A 21,610-nucleotide genomic window follows, 5' to 3' on the forward strand; every position below is an offset into this window, starting at 1 on the left:
GAGTTACTGATGTGGCTGCCCAATATAATATTGCAGCACTTAAATATGTTGAGTCTTAAAAGTCTTTCAATACAAATTAGTCTCCTAGTTAGGAAAATATTTAATAACTTATAGGCATCAATATCTCAAGAGAGCTTTTTGTGGTGTTCATTTGAAACAATTAAGCTCCATAGTAAGATATGGGAGGTTTCAATTGAAAAGAAGGCTGCATTTTTGTAACACCAGCTTTTGGAGACTTTGGGCATACTCTTTTTGATTGCAAATTGTAATCTGTAGAAAAAGTTGCGTATTTAGATTCTTTAAAAACTAAAGAAAACACTGGAGCACCCAAGAGATACTGTCTCTTTGTGCTGGAAACAAAATTGCATAACACTGGTAAGATCACAATTTTTAAATCAAAGGTCATTTTAAAGAATATTTAGATCAACTTGGAATTAAATATAGGGGAGATGACTTATTATGAACATATTCTATTGTTTACATCTACTTGTATATTTGTACTACTTTTATACTTTTGATAGGGTCAAATGTCTAAATCAATAAAGTTTATATTCTACTATACTCTAAGATTTTACAAAAATGTATATGTAAATAAATTGCATTGCATTACAGTTTCGCTTAGAATTAATCTTATTTATTGACTAGAAAATCAAAATCTATATACTACTAAATACCAAATACTACTAATACTGTCCTATCTATTTGTTATTTTCAATTAGCCAGAATGTTGCATCATAGAGCAACAATGCTTGTAACAAAGTACCTGAAATGCACTAACTTAAAATAATGTGTACATAATCTGTGATCCATAATTCCTGTGGAACTGAAATTTCAGAAGAGTTGTATTCACAAATTTGTGGCTCCTGCTAGACTTCCATGAACAGCTGTGATCTCATGAACATTTCTAATGCTCCCTGCCAGCTTCCTACAAGCAAAGGCAATATGGAAGCCAGCAGGAAGTTGGAATCACTTCTGCTCCAAATGCTTTTTTGCATTGCTCATTTTATTTATCTCTTTGAATAATAAATATTGACAAAGAATGACCCAATTGATTGTAGGTTGTCTCAATTGCCAATTTCAGGCACTATTGTTGACTATTAACATTTACTTTGGGACAAACTGAAATGGAAAGTGAGGCGCTAAACATAGGACCCAAAATAGCTTTTGACAGTATTATACCTCTGCAAGTATTGATTTGTTACACTAAATTGAATATTTGAGTAAAAAAGCTCTTCACCACAAATTATTTTATTGCTTAAGTGCAATCTCTGTTTGGGTAGTTTGTCTCTGGAAAAACATCTTTACATGCTTATCTATCAGCCAGTCTTTTGCTGACTGCCATTAAACATATGTCTTTATATTCTCCTTTATTGGTAACATATGTCTTCATCCATTCCTCTTCTTCAACTCTGAAAACTATACTTCCTTTGCTTATAGCTGGGAGCCACAAGATGGTATGTACAAACACTTTCCCAGGAACAATTAAACTCTCTGCTGTAATAACTATTTAAAATATTCACTTTTTTAAAAAAAATACTTAATATGTTTTCATGTTGTTGTAACTGGCTAAACAGTGGCAGTTCTACATTTAAGAATGCTGATTCCAATAAGGGCCCCACAGGTAAGCTCATAATTTAATAAATATAGGTACTTGCATCCCAGTGATTTGTTTAAAAAAAGATGAACTATTATTCAGAAGCTCAGAACAATGACTTTTAATTAAATGCTGTATCAATATTTTGTTTCCTCCTGTACCCTTCATAATTTCTCAACCTTGCCTTCTAAACCATCGATGGATGTCTACTATTTATCTTTCTGCTCTCATATTCCATAGAATCAAAAAGCTGCTAAGGGCCTTTAATCCACATCCAATTCCCTGCTTCTCTGAAGACAACATTTTAATCTTTCTCTGCTGCCTTTTTATTCAGAACTTCTGCACCAGTATAAAGCAATCATAATTTTTAGAAATGCCTCCTGGGAAATAATCATCCCTGGAAGGATTTCAAAACTATTGTATAACTACAATCCCATGTTAGAACTAAGGCCACATGGTTATCATTGAAAGGCCTAAATATTTTCCCTCCATCTGCTCTTCCCTCTATATCTCCTCTCCTTTTTCTCTCATATTTCCTGCTATCAATTTTTAGATTGAAAGGCATTTGCATTAGGAGCCTGTGAAAACTGCTTTTTGTAAAGTATTATGTCCATAGTTTTTAATACTTTTCTCTGCAGATTGTAGACATGAAATACTAATAATTATCTAGAGAGAAAACTGCATTACACATATCCCTCCACACATGTGTCTGTCTGTCTGTCTGTCTAATTTTATCTATCTATATCTATCTATATCTAGATATCTTCAGCTTCACCTACCTGCCTCAAAATATAAGTGTGACACAACTAGGACAGTCATGCCAGCTGAGGCATTATCCAGATTGATGTGATATGTGTCAAATGTTGAGGAATTAGGAGAATCTGATGGTATGTGGACTATTGGAACAAACCTTTATGAATGAGACAAGACAACCTAGAACTGATAGAATGCTATTACATTCTATCCCATTACATATAGAAAACCTAATGAGAGGGGATATAAAAAGCATTTGTGAGAATTATGGAGGAACAGAAGACCTGTAGCCACACTAACTGAAGAGAAATCCAGTGTTTCAACATAGTGAAGAGAAAGCTGCTATCACAACTAGAGATGAACCAATTACAGATTACACCCCATACTCAAGAAGACCTGGAAGCACAACTAGATGTGCAGCCAATGCCTAAGGATGGGTCATCATTATCACCCTCTACATTACAGAGCACAGTTGCTGTTATGAGGCATAAAATCATGGATAAACTAACTATAATCAACCCTGAAGACCAGTTACCAAGGCTTAATAGAAAAGTAACATCAGAAAATATGTTAGAAGATGCCAATAGAGCCCCCTCAACAATCTGTGTTACCAGGATAACTCAGATCAATGGTATATGCTATGGCTGCTGTAATCAAGGACTTACCTGGCTTCACAATCAAGAACAGTAGTACATATCCCCCTTGGAAAATAAGGTTAGAGGCTAAGATCAAACAAGTCATAGAGATATTGGTCAATTGGTGGAGTTATATAAAGGAGTGAAGAGAGTAGAGATAAGACTTCACTCTGAAAAAAAATCCAAGGGCCATGTGAAGCCTTCAAGACTGCTAAAGAAAGGTTCATTACACCTGGTCTAGTGTACCAGGTATCAATATCTAGAGAAGCAGAGGCCAAGAATATAAAAGCCTTGTTCCCCAAAGAGTATATCCCCAAGATATACTCCAAATTTTACTCCAAATTTACTCCAAACTGTAGTACAACAATATAGTAATAGTGGAGGCATCAACAGCAGAAATTGAGCAGTACCAGAAGGACATATGGCAGAAAGAAAAGACATATAACACCATGCAAAATGGTTGCAAGATCTAAGAGCAAACCATAGTAATTTCCTAGAACAGGAACCAATCACCATCACAGAAGCAGACATCAAACAGCGGGTTAAGAACAGGAAGAGCTGGAAAGCACCTAGTCCACATTTGATCTACAACTACTAGTTAAAGAAAGTAACTGCAGTGCATGAACACCTAGCAGCACAGATCAACCAGCTGCCAGCAGCAGGCTCCCACCCAGAGTAACTAATGCAAGGAAGAACAGTGCTGATCATGAAAGACCCCCATTAAGGGAACAGCATCAGCCAAGTACCAGGCAATAACCTGCCTCCTCATAATGAAGGTTTTAAAGACTGATAGGTGGCTATCATGCTTTATAGTCACCAAGCTACAAGACCATCTTGGCCAGTATACAAGCACAGCTCAGAAGGGCATTGGGACCAATGTTAGAGGCTCAATACACCAGTTGTTCATAAATAGAGCAGTCACCCAAGACTCAAAGTCTAGACAGACCAATCTGAGCACAACTTGGATTGACTACAGGAAAAGCCTATCATTCAATGCCACACACATGATCTATGAATGCCTAGCATTATATCAAGTCAACAGCACACAAAGAGCTTGCCTCAAGAACTCAATGTACTGTGGAAGACAACACTAGAAGTCAAATCAAGATAATTCACACAAGTGGCCATCACATTGTAGTTGCACCATCATTGGAGATTTTCAAAAATAGACTGGATTTGATTGATCAAATAGACTATTTGATTGAGATGGCATAAGTCTCCTGCCTTGACCAGGGAGTTGGAGTAGAAGACCTCTGAGGTCCATCCCAACCTTATAATTCTTTGTTCTATGTGTCATATAACACATGTGGAATATACCAAGATGATGGACTGTTCCCATTGTTTCTACATATGCTTAACCCCCTTCATCAGATAGTCATAAATACTGGAAATGGATACAAGTTCAAGAGTGGAACTACTTTTTGTTTGAAGCGAGGAAACCTGATATAATTAGAAATGAATTTCTATAATAATAACAATGAAATGACAAGGGATATACTTAACTATATATATATATATAGTTAAGTATATCCCTTGTCATTTCATTGTTGTTATTATAGAAATTCATTTCTAATTATATCAGGTTTCCTCGCTTCAAACAAAAAGTAGTTCCACTCTTGAACTTGTATCCATTGTCACAACCCCTGGTATGCCCCAATTATGGGAGGAAGCTAACTGCTTCCATTATCTGTCAATCGGCTCGTCACAAGAGTCCATCACGACAGAAACCCAATATTTTACTGTTGCCTTTTGTACATTTGTGTTGTATTTTTGCTGATATTTTTGCTCCCTTTATTTATTTATCAGCAAAAATACAACACACACACACACACACACACACACACACACACACACACATAATGTACTGGCTCAATAAAAGGTATTGGGATACAAATACTAAACAGTGACTTGGAAAAGAGGATTAGAAATTTTGTTAGCAATCATAATTAATTCTTTCTTAGAACGTTATAAAGGTGTAATGTTATTGGATGATATTAGAAATAATTAATGAAATGTCATTATGTGGTTGTGTTTTTCAATTTTGGATTATTTTATGCAAAAGAATATTAAAACAATTATAGTCAAATGAAAATTGTGGGATGTTGATAGTAAGATATATAAAGATTTTTGATTTAAAATATACAATGTGATATGAATTATAAGTAATGACTGTGGAAGAGATGCACAAAAGTTATTTGTAACCAATCAACACACTTCTACAATATGTAACGAAAGATGATTTTATTTTATTTTATTTTGTGTTGTGTTTGTCTGTTTAACCAAAAATAAAAATAATTTTTTTTTTAAAGTGGAACTACCATCAGCCACTCCCTCTACATGGATGACATCAAGCTGTACGCATAGAATGAACAAGAAATCAACTTGCTGACCCACTTGCCATGGACTTACAGTGAGGACATCAGGATGTCATTCAACTAATGAGGTGTGGTCAGATGGTAATCAAGAGATGAAAAGTTAAGACTAATAGGGTGGAATTACCAGTGGGTCACAGACTTGTATTACTGAAACCTGGCTGGGCCTGGAGGGAGGAGTCCCCCTCACCGAAATGTGCCCAGAGGGTTTTCAGGTGCTTCATCAACCGCGACCTCAAAGAAGGGGCGGGGGAGTGGCCATTGTTATCCGGCAGTCCTTAGCTCCTCGTAGGATCCCTGCTCCAGAGCTTGTCGGGTGTGAGTCCTTGCTGGTGAAGATGGGCCTTGCAGGTCAAGTGGGCTTGTTGTTAACGTACCTGCCACCCAACAGCGTGACAACAGCCCTCCCCTTGCTCCTCGAGTCAGTAGCCGAGCTGGCAGTTGAGTTTCCCAGACTTATGATACTGGGGGACTTCAACTTGCCTTCACTCGGCGAACACTCTGATGGAGCACAGGAGTTCATGGCTTCCATGACAGCCATGGGCTTGACCCAAGTAATCCAGGGTCCGACTCACTCGGCGGGGCACACACTCGACCTCGTATTCCTCTTGGAGCAGTGGAGTTGTGATCTTAGTCTGAGGGGTAGTGAGACCTTGCCCCTGTCATGGTCGGACCACTTCCTACTGAGGCTCGACTTCCGGAAACCAATCCCCCACTGTAGGGAGGAGGAACCGATTAGGTGGTTCCACCCCAGGCATTTTATGGATCCCCAGGGTTTCCAGATGGTGCTTGGAGTTATGCCTGATACTCGGTGGAGCAGCTCGGTGGAGACCTTAGCCACTACTTGGAACTCGGTGGCGGCTGAGGCTCTCCACCGGATTGCACCTTTATGGCCGATCCGCAGCAGTGGATCCAGGAGGGCTCCTTGGTTTACCAAGGACCTCCGGGAGATGAAACGCCAAAAGAGACGCCTAGAGTGCCACTGGAGGTCCAGTAAATCCGAGTCAGACCGAGCACTATTAAAAGCTTGCATCCGAGCATATCTATCGGCAATACGGACAACTAAGAACAACTATATTTGCGCTCTGATAGCGTCCGCTGAGTCCCGCCCTGCTGCCCTGTTTAGGGTGACCCGCTCCCTTCTAAACACGAGGGTTGTAGATAACCCTTTACAGGGTAGAGCAGAGGAATATGTCCAGTTCCTTGCGGACAAAGTTGCTCGGCTTCGGATGGACCTGGACTCCAATTGCGCAGAGCCAGCCGGGGTACCGGGGGAAGGTCTTGAACGACATCTCTGGACTGACTTTCAACCTGTTGCCCCTGATGAAGTGGACAAGGCCATGGGAGCGGTGAGTGCTGCCACATGTATACTGGACCCATGCCCCTCCTGGCTGGTCGCGAACAGCAAGGAGGTGACACGGAGCTGGATCCAGGCGATGGTGAATGCCTCTCTTTGGGAGTGCTTCTTCCCACCGGCATTGAAGACTGCGGTGGTGAGACCACTCCTGAAGAAGCCATCACTGGATCCAGCCATTTTGAACAACTATTGTCCAGTCTCCAACCTTCCCTTTATTGGGAAGGTTGTTGAGAAAGTGGTAGCCTCTCAACTCCGACGGTCCTTGGATGAAGGCGATTATCTGGACTCCTTTCAGTCTGGATTCAGGCCTGGCTACAGCATGGAAACCGCTTTGGTCGCACTGACTGATGATCTCTGGAGAGCCAGGGATGGAGGTCATCCCTCCATCCTAGTGCTCCTTGATCTCTCAGCAGCCTTCGATACCATCGACGATGGTATCCTTCTGCGACGGTTGCGAGAGGTGGGGGTGGGAGGCGCTGTTTTTTGGTGGTTCTCCTCCTACCTTTCGGACAGGTCGCAGTCAGTGTTGGTCGGGGGGCAGAGGTCGACCCCTAGGCCCCTGAAATATGGGGTTCCTCAGGGTTCGGTCCTGTCCCCCCTCCTGTTTAACATCTACATGAAGCCACTGGGTGAGATCATTCGACGACACGGGATAAAATACCATCAATATGCAGACGACACTCAGTTGTATCTGTCCGCCCCGTGCCAACTCAGTGAAGCGGTCGATGTGATGTGCCAGTGCCTGGAGGCTGTCAGGGTCTGGATGGGTGTTAACAAGCTTGTGCTCAATCCAGACAAGACCGAGTGGCTGTTGTGTTTCCCTCCCAAAAATTTGGTTAGTATTCCATCACTCAGGCTGGGGGGTGAAATTTTACACCCCTCAGACAGGGCTCGCAACTTGGGAGTCCTCCTGGATCCACAGCTGACTTTAGAACATCATCTGTCGGCTGTGACCAGGGGGGCATTTGCCCAGGTTCGCCTGGTACACCAGTTGCGTCCCTATCTGAACCGGGAGGCACTCGCAACAGTCACTCACACCCTCGTGACCTCAAGACTGGACTACTGCAATGCGCTCTACATGGGGCAGCCCTTGAAGAGCATTCGGAGACTTCAACTGGTCCAGAATGCGGCCGCGCGAGCGATTGTGGGTATACCTCGATACACCCACGTTACACCTATCCTCCGCAAGCTGCACTGGCTCCCAATTAGTCTCCGGATACGCTTCAAGGTGCTAGTTATCACTTATAAAGCCCTTCATGGTATTGGACCTGGGTACTTGAGAGACTGCCTGCTGCCAATTACCTCCCAATGACCCATTAGATCGCACAGGGTCGGCCTCCTCTGGGTTCCATCCACTAGCCAATGCCATCTGGCTACGACCCGGGGGAGGGCCTTCTCTGTTGCAGCTCTGGCCCTTTGGAACGAACTCCCCGCAGAGATTCAGACCCTCACCTCTCTCCCTGCTTTCCGAAAAGCCGTTAAAACCTGGCTGTGTCGGCAGGCCTGGGGTTGATGAGTTCCCTTCTCCTCTCGACAGGTGTGGTTGTTGGTCATTTTAAATGTCTATTTTGTACTTGTATGTTTCCCTTTCCCATTTAAGTTGTTCGCCGCCCTGAGTCCCTTTTTGGGAATAGGGCGGCATATAAATAAAATAAAACTTAAACTTACAGACCAGTTACAAGAACTTTGAATCCCACAATTACATGGGAGAAGGCAAAAAAGAAAGCAACATCCAAAGTAGACCAAATCAGACCAAAAGATCAGATCCTGAAGAGCCAGCTCAATGCAAAGAACATCCATGCCATCAACATGCATACACTGCCAGTCATCAGATAACCTGCTGATATAGTGAGCTGGCCATAGAAGGACATGGAAACTTCCAATGTAAACACTCAGAAGCTCCTCAGAGATTTTCAGTCGAAGTCCAAGAGACTGTACACCAGATGGAAAGAGGATTTTTGGGATCTAGTGTCAAAGCCAGAGCTTCCATGTCCTTCTTTGGCCAGTTCATTATATTGGCAGAGTATCTGATGACTGGCAATGCGTGCATGTTGATGGCATGGATCTTCTTCTTTCCATTGAGGTGGCTCTTCAGGATTGATCTTTTCATCCGATTTGATCTACTTGGATGTTGCTGTCTCCTTGCCTTCTCATCATGGTTACCATGTAAGGTACCTAGAACTGGTCACGGATAGAACCCAGAGCATCTAGGTGTATATTAGTCAGACAGCACTTAAAGACAAACTGCTGAGAGAATGCTTGAAGCAGCAGAAGATGTGGAAGAAAGGTCAAGCAGACGAAATGCCATGGCAAGATAAGTCTCTACCTGGGATGTACCATTGATAATTAGGTAAAGTGGCAGATATTGGTAAATCCTATCAGTGACTGGAAATTGCTGGCCTAAAAGACAACACTGGGACACTGGTTATAACAACCCAAGAACAGGCATTAAGTACGAGATTCACAGAAGTGGGTCTACCCTACTAGACAGGAAACAAGGTGCAGACTAGAAAGGCCTCATAGAGAGTCCAACATAGGGTGGCAGGATATAAGATGCAAGCAACACCAGCGTACTCTGAATAGCACAACCAAGAACCCAGCATTGTGTACAATATCTATACAGAATGTGGGTTATATTCTCCTAAGTCTAGATGAGAGATCCTAGAGAATGTACTGGAAAATAATAGGGCTAAAATAGTGTGGGACTTCCAGATCCAGGCAGACAGGCAGGTACTGGCGAATCAATCAGATATCACAATAGACAAATATCAGAAGACAGCAGTGACGATAGATATAGCAGTGCCAAGTGACAGCATCAGGAAGAAGTATGAGCAACTGGAAAGTACCAAGGCCTGAAAGAGGAATTGGAGAAGATGTAGAAAGTAAAAGCGAAAGTGGTCCCAGTAACGTAGGAACACTCAAGGCTGGGATCTCTAAGCTGAATTCTCTCTATAATTTTATCCACCATTCCACTGTGATGGATAGTGTCCAATCTTTCCTTTTTTGTGCATATAGTAATCTTGCCACAGTAATCATATATTGAAATAATGTCCTGTGGTTTTTTAATGTATATCTATCAATCTTAAAAGGAAAGTTTCTGGTTTGAATATTTACACGTCAAGGATATCTCATTTTATAAAAAATCTCTTTAAAATCATAGAATGAAAAGTTCAACCTATTTAACCATGTATTGATTCATCTGAATATTATAACCCAAATTCTTAGCCCACTTTATGAAGATTTCCCCAATATTTCTTAACCAAGGTGAAAATGTATTCAGAGCAATGACAGGAGCCATCACATATTGTGTCAATTGCTTTTACCACATTCAAATTTCACAAGATGCACAGTGCTGTACTGCTTAGTTTATCTAAATTTTGATGGTCTGTAACAAAGCATCTCCATGTATCTGGAGAAGAGATGCATAAAAGGACCCTGTCATTTGTACACTGTCATCATTATGACATCACTGGATTGGGTGGGGTTGAAATGTTTAGCCCTTTCCTCATTTGGGCTTTAAAGGGTCTTTTCAGTAGGAAGGGCACCAATTTGGCATTCAGCGCCCCACCCCCACCCTTTAAAACCTGAAAAAGGCTTCCAAGACTGCAATGCTCAGCACAATCCTCTTCTAGTAGGAAAACCCTTTCAGTTAGTGGGAATTGTGGAGAAACAAGGAAATCTAACATACGTCTGAAGGGGAACAAGTTGGCAAGCCTGATGAGCCTTTCTATTCCACCACCGTCTGCCCCAAATCCATTTGACTCCCCGTTACATGTACGATGGTCTTCGACGGTCGCCTTCTTGCTTCCCCTCTCCGTCTAATTGTAATGGCGAAAAAAACTTCAGGTTGAGGATGGCTGTGGCGAAAGCGCAATGAAGAACTAGTTGGGAGCTCCCGCCTCCCGGACACTCCTTCGCCCCACGGAAGATCTTCGCGGCGGCCACGATATATGGGCACAGAAGTAGAGATAGGCAAGAAAAGGCAGAAGGGGAGGACGCGACAGCTGCGACGGCCGCGCTCCGACCTGCTTTTCCCCTTGGGCAGCTTTCGCACGCACGCCCCACGTGCGGGATGAAAACACCTAGCGGGAGTTGGCGCCACACTTGAGAGGAAGATTGGCTGCAAGACACCCTCCTGGTTAGCCTCGCCCTTGTTGCATTCCGGGGAAAGCTTCCTTCGGGGATGCCGTTCTTCTCTCACGAGGAAGACTCGAAGATGCTGGGGGAATGCCTCCGGCTCCGCGATGTGCAAGAGCCGGGGACGCTAAGCTTTCCCGCCACGCGAGTGGTTCCTTGGCTTGCGCAGGAGGATAAGGTTCCAGCGTCCCCCACTTCAGACGCGGCAGACGGTGAGAGTAGGCACTGTCGGGAAGCACGCGAGGTCTTCTTGGCAGCCGAGAGGCAAAGACGGTGGCTACAGCCACCCCAAGAGACCCTGCAGGCGGGAATCGCCTCGCCTGACCCTGGAGAGAAAAAGCGAGACTTCAATCCGAAGGTAAATCAAGGGCGGATGAGCGCTTCTAGCCAAACCACCGCGCCCACTTGAGTAGAGAGAAATTAGAGAAATGGAGCGCAACGGAGGTATTAAACCAATAAAGGAGAATATTTGTAGCTCAGAGTTGAAATGAGGGGGTCCTTGGTGATCTCTGGGTTTGCTTGTTTTCTTTCAGACGTTTCATTACCCAAACTAGGTAACATCATCAGTGCTAATCATTGGGGTATTAAAAGCTTGAAAAGCACCGCGCCTAATAAGATCTGATTTACCAGGTTTTACTAGCTCATTTTTTAAAACATTAAGACGACAATGATATTTTCACGTGATGGAATTGGAATAAAAACCACCCTGCAGGTCATGGGGAGGGTTTCCTACTCCTCTTTGTTAAGATAACCCTAGACTTTTGCCCCATACCCAACTATCGGAACACCCCGAAGATTAGCAAAGGACATGATTATCCTGCTGTTTCAGAAAAATTACCGGTCTCCCAAGAAACATTTTTCTGCCAGGAGTCCCAACTGAAGGATTATTTAGAACTTTGGACTGCAAATACTTGCATGCTTACTTTCCCATTGGTTTTTTATTAAGAAAACTGTATTAAATGTGAATAATTTTAATGTAGAACAGGGTAAGTCAATAGATAGCATATGATTACAGGAGATAGCTTTTCTTTCTTTTTCTTCATTCAGGGAAAATAGTTCAAACTGATCAAATTTAAAAGGACAGTGATTTCCAGTAGTTGAAAGTAGAAAGACCAGTGTCAGATAAGAATAATCCAAGTTCAGGGTGGTTATTTATATATTCATTTTATAACTGCTGTCCTACTCTTCAGACTAATATTTGTGTTTCCATTAAATGAGTGTATGCATTGCTCCAAAGCAAGTGTTTTTTTGTGTGAAAAAGAAGACAAACATACATGAATCCTAGAAAATAAATGAAAGGACAGAAATCAGTTCAGAGGCAGTAACAGGAAGTGGTCAGAAACATTTAACTATTTCTTTGGGCCAGACTAGTGTGTTCTTGCTTAGGTTGGATGCAGTTCATCTTGAAGGTTGTATTCCTTGAAATGATGATCTTCCGACTTTATCAGGATGGATATACATTGACTAGATATAATTTAATACTTCAGTATTAAACAATGGAACAAAAGTATAAGAATTCCTGGGTAGCTCACTGTAATATGCTGTAGTTCTTTTTCTTTTTGCAAGAAGTGTGGGAGGCAATTCTACTTGCTTTTCCTAATCCAACCTTCCCCAACTTTCAGGTTTCCCGTTACCTCCTGGCAATTTGACAATGACAAGCAACCTGTTGATTATGAGATTTGAAAATTTATCCTGTCTTGAAGGCTTGGAGATGAAGCAACTTACCCTACTCCTTTATTTGTTAAGGCTAGTCTGCACATGTTCAGAATCTGTTCTTCCTTCACTGCCATGTATTTGGGCTGCATTCAGATCTTGAAGAAATTCTTTAATTTATAATGTGCTTGTGATAAAGTGGTGTTTGTGGTGTGGCAACTTATTATTTGCCTGAAATGTATCAGAGTGATGCCAAATAGTTGGGTGTGGCTATGGATGTTACATTCAACTGTCTCTTGTGCTGAAACCTGCTGTGAAAGGAAAATTTATTCTACATCTTTAATTCCTTTTTCCTGCATTCTTTTGAGAGAAAACATGAAACCAGGTTTGATTTTACAATCAAATCCTTTATGAGTTTGCAAAAACAAATTCTACCGCATTTAAGAAATTTATTTCCAATGGAAAGATACTATACGGAATAAATAATGAATTCATGTTTGGGATTGAGAGAGATTGATATTTAGAAATAAGAATTTGTGTAGAATATGGACCACTTTTTAAATTGTGGTTTTGCTAATCTACACTATAAACCAATAGATGCCAGAATACTGCATATCAAGAATATGTGGAATATCAAGGATCGCCTTTTCAAGTAAGGGGCACATTCTTACAGATGCTTATTTTTTCCAAGTAAACATGTAACATGGGAAATGGTCAATCTCTTTACTGTTGCATCCCCCGCCCCCATTGAAGAAATAACCTACCTTCCCTACTATTTTGAGATTGTATTTATCTATGGTCAATGACCAGTGAAGTAGCTGTAATAATACAAAACAACATATATGAGGCCTCCAATAAAATTTCTATATAGATCCGGCTCTTAAAATTTACAAATATAAACAGTAAACAAAATAGAATAAAACAAATTAGATAAAAATAGAATTAAGATGAAAGAATGTGATATTGTTCCAAGATTAAGACATCTTAAATCTTCTTAGAGGAGTAGGTGCCAGTAAGAACTTGGTGCTTCTGTTTATAATACCAGGATTATGGTGAGAAAGAAAAAAACTAATTAAAAACTTGATTTTTAATTCGTAGATATATTATGATGTAAGATTTCATTGAAAGAACAGTACACTTAGGTTTGATATTCATTCTGGCCTAAGACAATTTCTCTTGTTAAACAGGATTTTGTGAAATCTACTATTAAGACTGCCCAGAGTAGAATATTAAAATGGGCTTTTAAAAAAGCTGCACGGTTGCTAAGATTGAACAGGTACCTTGTAAGTCTGAAAGATTTCTAGAAAAAAAACTACTAATAAAGTCTATCTGATGGCAATATGAACGATTTTGGGTGTGTGAATGTAAGTTTTGGTTTTGTCTAGACCTACAGTAGGAAAGAGTAGATAAAAAGGCTGCAATGTCAACTTATTTTGATCCTGAGGTAAAGTTATTAAGAAATTTGAATCAATAAACACAAAATGTTATTTGCCCTTTTTATTTAGTTCTATTTAATTTATTGATAAAGAATTCAGAGTATTTGCAGATCAAAACTACTGTATCTATATAAAAGCAAAAACCACTCACACCGCATTACAAAATCTCCAGAATCATAAAGCCTACAAACTTGAAATGTGGCACATGTGTTCCTCTTGGCTTCTAAGTGCTCACTTAGAAAGGATTTTTTGAAATAATCACCAGATCATTAGAATTTCTTATATTATTAAAATACTCTGATGCTAAGAAGCTAGACATTCTACTCCCCCTCCCAACCTGAAAACTGCCATTTGGATATGGGCGTGGCCTGCTGGCTGGGAGTTTGGAGGAGTCTGAGAAGGGGAATAGAATAGGGGATGCTTCTGTGAGGCAAGCCTGAAGAAGAGAAGGGGGATAGAATAGAAGTTTCTGTGGGGCAAGCCTGAGGGAGAGAAGGGAGATAGGATAGGGGAGGCGTCTGTGGGACAAGGCTGAGGGAGAGAAGAGGCTAATCGTAACTACTTATTAATTTTCAAGCTGTGTCAATTAATCAAGCCCAATCACATAGTTTCTTATCGCAGCATAGGTATTCAGCTAATATTTAAATATAGCTTCAAGGCAATGTCAAGTCTTCATATTAACCATAATTCTGCAAAGAACTTAGTAGATGTTTTTACATTAAAATATAACAAATTTAAAGCTTTCCAGCAGAAACGGGCATGTTTTGTTTACTGAGATTTCCAAAAGTAATCTTTAAAATATTCAGGCTGAGTTTAGTAGGTTGAAAACAAAACATATTTTCAGTGTAATTTCAGCAATCCATGAGTGCAAAATGAAGTGTCCTTATGTCTCTATGTTGGTACCTGTTGTAACCTTTTTATAATTAAATGTACATTAATTCTAATTTTGTTCAAATATTTGATCATTCCACATGAGCTTTGAATGTTTATTTTTTGTTTTTATTGAGTTGCCCTATAAATCTAAAACCATTTCTAGCAGTTATATAGATTTATCATTTATGTTGTTTTGAATTATACTGAAATTATACATTAGGCAAGCTATTGTAATTCTTACCAAGAAAATAGACCATACAGAAAATCCCTTATACTGCTTTTACATTATACTGTCCCGTCCTACTTAAAAAACATCTTCTTGACATATATTCCAATTCAAGTATAATACTTAAAGGACAGCCAATTTATAAACTTTTCAAAAATTGTATATAGGAACTTTCCAAGAAAGTTTTCAGTATAAAAGAATTAATGTAGATTTTCAATTATAAAGTACACTATTCTTGGTTTAAAATGTTTTTTTACCTGATGTAATGGTATTTCAACAAGTATTTACTTGGCTTGGTTTGCTTCTATAGTAAGCTGTAAAACACGTTTATCCACAATTAATCGACAGCAATCTTTCAAGTGGTGCAAGAGATGAGTAATTTTTAAAGAGATATAATTTTTCAATCTAGTTAATACCAACTTTTCATGAGAATAGAAACTGGAGTACTGAAAAATGGATAGATCTACATTGCTTATTTGAGACAGTTTCTAACATTCTTTGTTCTATTATAGATTCTTATCAAACACCATGCATATAATTTTATTATATTCGATGATTAATTTTAAATATTCCTGCCGTTCCCTTCAATTCCAAGCTAAACGTATGTTAAAAACTCATATATAATAAAAGTACATTAAAAAGCCATAGGAAATCCAAACAATATAAAAATAATTTATTTCTCCTGCAGAACAGAATCTAATTTTGTTATTGTTCATTTGAAGTTCTACAATTGCATTACATGATTTAGTAGCTGCAGCTAAAAGAACTTTGATACATATCCCTAATAAGCACGTCACAAGCAAATCAGAACTTCCGTGTACCTAGAAATTTTTTTGTGTCTTATTGTGGCCCAATTTATGATTCTTTAGGGTTTTAAAAGCCCACAATAGCAGGGTATCGCACCACTGATATCTCTTGTAGGAGAGCATATTAAATATATTAAATCACTATAGACACCATAGCCAACAAATCTAATTAGTGCAAAGAGCATGAGAAAAGTGTTAAGTTCTGATCTAAATATCTGAAAATCTCTCGGGCAAAAGTAAGGCTTTTTAAAATTTAGATTATTCATCATAAATATCTTGAGATATCAGGATCATTTTGCAGAAACATTAAATAAAGCATACCTTTTAATTTTAATTTTCTAACTGTCACTAGAACTAATGATACTGTATGTTATACCTTTAATTTTCAGGTATTAGTGATTATCAGATTTGCAGTGCTGAAAATTATCTTTAATAATTTTCTTTTATTCCATTCATAGGTTTTAGATTTAAAAGGAAGGCAGGAATATTTGGAATACTGCTACTTGTTACCAAAGGAAAATGAGCACTCAGAAGAGGAAGAAATACAAGAAGTGTGTGATAAGAATGAACAAGCTGATTGGAAGGAGAAGGAGAATCTCACTTCTATCTCCTTGGTGAGAATAAGGAAGGAACAAACTTATTCTTGCTTCTTGAAATTTACGATAGCAAATATTACTGCATTCACATGCTACATGTTTTGGGAGAAAAAAAATAGAAAACGGAAAATAGAAAAATGATAATTGATAAAGGGCATTAAGAATTTGAAAATATTTCCCTAAACCAACGTTTTTAATGTTTAATTATAAATTTTAAAAAACTATGCATTTTGTAAGGAAAGCACATTTATCCACTGTTCAGAGTGCTTTTTCAGGAGGCAACAGGATTTTTAAGTTTTTCACTCATTTAAGCTTCTTCAGCTGACTGGATGGTGGGAAATGGAAGGATATATATTCCTTGTAGACAGCTGGTAATGTATATTCTTTGGATGCAGTTGAATAACTGATCTCAACATGTCTCCATTCTATTGCTTTAGATTGCACCCTACTCTTCTGAAAGTGATCTATGTATTCATTTAATAGCCAGTTTGTCCAGTGGCTTATATTTGTGTATTAGTTAACAAATGTGTTTAATAGTATATTTTCTAAGTTGCTAATGAGATTATTGAATTATATAGCCTTTTAAGATAATTGTTTTCAAAGTAGTCCCTAACAGAATAAAAGGTAATATATAAAATCATAAAGGAAACACAAACAATAAAGGAACAAAGCATTATCAATCATCAGTTAACATACTCATTGCAAGTTAATTTAATAAACTTGTACATTTGCAGGATTAGTTTAATATTTCAATGGCCAAGTTTACAAATCCCAATCGCTAGGATTTTATTTCACGTTAAGCCAAAAATTAGAAACCTATAGCTTTGTATAGTATGTGAATCAAGTTTATTTCTTTGATATTCTCATTTCAGCTTTAAGTAACTTATTCTTTGTGGAGATGTACCAATTTTGGGGTGTATCTTGTTTTGTTTTGCAGAACCACAGTACTATTGACTTTTACTCCTTAGGTTGTTTTCCAGTTAATATCCCTCTGAAATTATTTTGGAGTAAGTGTGAAAATAAGGGTCTAATGTTATAAAGTAGTTCAGAGACAATATATATGCTAGTTGAAAGCAGCTGTTTCCAAAGCTTACAATTTGCCATTTGAAGAAAACGTTATCTTGCAATTCTTGTTATATTAGTTCAAGCTATGTCTAGCTGCTCCTTCTGTATTAAAAGTAGCTGTCACTATTATCAATATATCATATTCATACCATTCTAAAGGCATATGAGGTTTATAGTTTGTGTTCATTTCCCAAATATGGAGGTCATTATTAATTACATTTTATGGCAAATTGTCATTTATATAGTCAAAGCGTTGGTTTTTCCCAGTAGTAATATACGATTGAGAGTTGGATCATAAGACTGAGCGCCAAAGAATTAATGTTTTCAAATTGTGGTGAAGACTCTTTTGAGAATCTTTGAACTACAAGAAATCAAGTCAATCCTAAAGGAAATCAACATTGGCTGTTCTTTGAAAGGACAAATATCACAATAAATAAGTCAATGGAAAAGACCCTGATATTGGGAAAGATTGAAGGCAAACGGGGACAGGGATGGCAGAGCATGAAATGGTTAGTTCATCAACACAATGAACATGAATTTGGACAAACTCGGGAGATAGTGGAAGAAAGGGGGTTCTGGTGTGCTACGGTCCAAGGGGATCATGAATTGTAGTGACTTAACTGACACAAGTCTGGGCTGCTAACATTCAACAATCATTAAAAACAAATTAAAAGCAAATGTAAATAAACATCCACTGTGCTAAATAGGATTACCCATTACCTAGATCCAAAGTTCAGTGAAGAGCCTGATCCAGTAAGGCTAGGACCATCTGAATGTCAAGGAGAGGGCTATTCCATAGATGGGTCCTATAAGGGTACTTTTTGAACTGATTAGATGGCAATGCTTGATTCAGGGGTTCTGGAGCATACCCATCCCACCTCCTTAAGTGAGATGTAATTGAATGGAGGTTGGAGGGACAATCCAACAAATGGAATCCTACTTGATGAGGGGTTTCAGAAGTGAAATTCAAATCCTAAATTGCATGTTAAGTCATGGTCAACCCATCTATTTGTCAATATTTTTAACCAGAGAAATGTAGACATGGTGACACATATTGCTTTAAGTCCTTTACTCAGAATTCATGACATTTCTCACTTCCTTCTAGTATTTTTAAATTATAAATTGAGCAAATAGCAGTTTTTGCTAAAGAAGCCAGTGTTGAAGAGTTGGTATGCAGAGTACTGGTCCTAATGAAGTTCCCAATACTGACCAATTTCAGCATGAGAGGTATAAAAGATGGCATGTTATTCATCAAGATAATTTTTAAAAATGCTATTTTGTGCAATTTTGACTGTTGGTTTTACGTTCATTGTAGTCCTGTAGCAAAGACGTGGTAATAGGATTCCTTTGGAAATAACTGTAATTGTCTTGTTCTAGAACATATGTTCAGCCTGGTAATATGAAATGAATCTATGTTCAGCCTGGTAATATGAAATGACTTATATGATTTACCTTTAACAAACTTTTCAGGAACAAGCAAGAAACAGTGGAGATGTAAATTTGACAAATTTTCATCAGAACCCTATAGATTTAGTCCAAGCTATTAGCCATGATGTGAGCCTTCATGATGCCACAGTGATGGGATCAGACCGCGCTAATGTAACAGATGTGGAGACGACTTTAGAGAGAGTGGAGATTTTACCTTGCTTAAATATATCTCCAACAAATGAGACCAACGTTAGAATTATGTGCAAATGATCATTGCACAAGTCTTACACACCAAGATTTCTTTTTCAGCCTGAATGAAAATGGATATGAGAAAACACATTTCGCACCATTAACCATGGAAGAAAATTTTGACTTTGCAGAATCCTGTTGTTTTGAAGAACGAGATTCAGATTCTGGACCTTCTTTAGACTTAAATCACAGTAAGGCATCCCTTGTATATTCTTGTAACAAGGATGCCAACTTTGGCACATCACATGACTCAGGAGCTCTAGGAAATAGTTGCCTACAATATTGCCATACAGAATATCAAAGCAATTATGACCATGGGACAAAGTCACTAGTAGATATATTCCATGATCATACATACAATCAGGATTTACAACAGCTGACATTCCCTTTATCAGTGGATTATTTCAGATGGCCAGAAGAATCCAAAACAACTGAAAATGAAAGTAATACAAATCTAAATGATGAATACCGGGCAAAAGCTCTGAGAATTCCATTCTCTATTATTGATATAGTGACCTTGCCTGTAGAGTCTTTTAATAGCATGTTATCAAACTACTACCTAACCAATAACCAACTGTCACTGATTCGTGATATAAGACGAAGAGGAAAAAATAAAGTTGCTGCTCAAAACTGTCATAAACGTAAACTAGATGCAATTATGAACCTGAAAGATGAAGTGTATCATCTTCAGATGCAGATGGAAAAGCTTGAGAAACAGAAGGCGCAATATAAAAGGTCAATTCGCAATATAAAACAAAAACTGAATCTTTGCTGGAACTTTTTCAGTAAATTGAGAGATAACCAAGGAACAATTAATACAAGCCAAAGTGCCCTTCAGTGTTGTGGAAACGCAATCTTATTTTTACCTTTAAACAAAATCAACCAGGAACCCCCAAACTGAAATAAGACAAAAAATTTAAATGTTTTAATAATGGTGTATAAGGATTGCATTTGCAAGAAGCCAGAAGAAAACAGTGAATTGTATCTTGTCTAATTTTACTGTTTTAAAGAATTTCAAACTAAGTAACTTTAAAATATTTTTATATTTGTTCTGCAGTTTATTCAGCTCATATATGGATTTTGATGCTAATGTGCTAACTACATGCCCACAGAAATCCTATCACCTGCAATTTCACTAGTTACAGATAAGCATCATTGCTTTCCACATACATTGGGACAATGGATTTTCCAAGAGTAATCATACAGGCATTTCAGTAGCTAATGGCAGGTGGGGCTGAGGTATATGGGTTAGCCTCCCACTCTTTCTGACATTTGCCTTAATTTCTATGTTCCACTTAGACAGTTATTAAGCCTCACTTTTTTGCAAGGGTTGATAATAGACGTTTGAAATTGAGGGTGTATTATTCATTTCCAGGGTGTAGATCAGTTGTTTCCAACATTTTTTCTCTATACCCCACCTAAGCATCTCTAAAATCCTGATGACCTCCCCCCCACATATAATTCTTACTATTTTTTAAAAATGAATTCCTACTCACATGGAAGCCTAAAAGGCCATTTAGTAGAACATGGCATCCATGAAAGAGAAAAATAAAAGAATGAAAGACAGTGGAAATACTGAGGAACTTAAGAAATTCAAAATACAATTTGAGTTCACCTCAGGATATTTACAATGTAATCCTATTCATGTCAACTCAGAAGTAAGTACTAGTCTTCTATGGGGTTTACTCCCAGGAAAATGTATGATTGCAGCTTTAGTGAGATCCTTGTGCTTTATGCTGCTGGAGTTTATATTAGGCCCCAAATTAGTCAGCTTTACTCTCAAGTGTCCACATTCAGGGATATTAAAAGAAGGTGGCACAGAAAGGTAAATCTAAAAAACCTTAGCTTAATTTATGAATAAGATTGTCATGAACGAAGGAAGTGTTTTAACCTATGCCTGCCCACTCACTTTGAACCTGCAGATTAATGAGAAAACAGACTAAAAATAACTAAATCTAACTATTTCTTATTAAACATTGGTCCTGGTTCTGTATCCTTACTGGGCTTCAGATCCAGCAGCCATCCACCCTGTCTCCCCACAGAGCAGCTCTCCCTGCAACCACCATGCAGCAAAGCCCACAGGAAAAAAAGACTGACTCTGTCAGTCCCATGATCCTTAGTGAGAACACATCTGATTGGCTGGCAGTTGTTCTCCCCCCAATCCCCCCCCCCAGCTGGGATATCCTTTTCAGATCAGGCCCTAGAAAATGTACTTTTAAGGAAGACAATAGGTAAATGAAACACAACTGTTTCATCAGAAATATAAGAACAATTAACGGGCTTTCAAAAATTCAGTTAATAGCTTATTTTTGAGTTGCTCCCATTAAAAATCAAATTGCCCCTGAGGGCATGGGCACCACATTGAGAACCACTGGTATAGTCCTCAACTTACAATTTGTTGTTACAGCAGCACTGAAAAGTGACCTATTA

The 21,610-nt window shown here is 38.7% G+C and overlaps 2 protein-coding genes across 2 annotated transcripts in view; one reads left to right on the forward strand and one right to left on the reverse strand.

Moving 5' to 3' along the window:
- Positions 1 to 21,610, reverse strand: part of HNRNPA2B1 (heterogeneous nuclear ribonucleoprotein A2/B1) — a 59,480-nt gene that overhangs the window by 21,236 nt on the left and 16,634 nt on the right. The gene's annotated exons all lie outside the window — the stretch shown is intronic.
- On the forward strand, positions 10,784 to 20,375 carry NFE2L3 (NFE2 like bZIP transcription factor 3). The gene is given in 4 exon segments (XM_087714378.1): positions 10,784 to 11,206; positions 16,301 to 16,456; positions 18,965 to 19,179; positions 19,181 to 20,375. Coding segments are annotated over 4 exon segments (1,695 nt in total). The 3' UTR covers positions 20,082 to 20,375.

Source organism: Thamnophis sirtalis, unplaced genomic scaffold (assembly GCF_051295495.1).
Source record: "Thamnophis sirtalis isolate CommonGarterSnake01/CBP01778 unplaced genomic scaffold, rThaSir2_p1.2 scaffold_4, whole genome shotgun sequence".
NCBI classification, from domain to species: domain Eukaryota; kingdom Metazoa; phylum Chordata; class Lepidosauria; order Squamata; family Natricidae; genus Thamnophis; species Thamnophis sirtalis.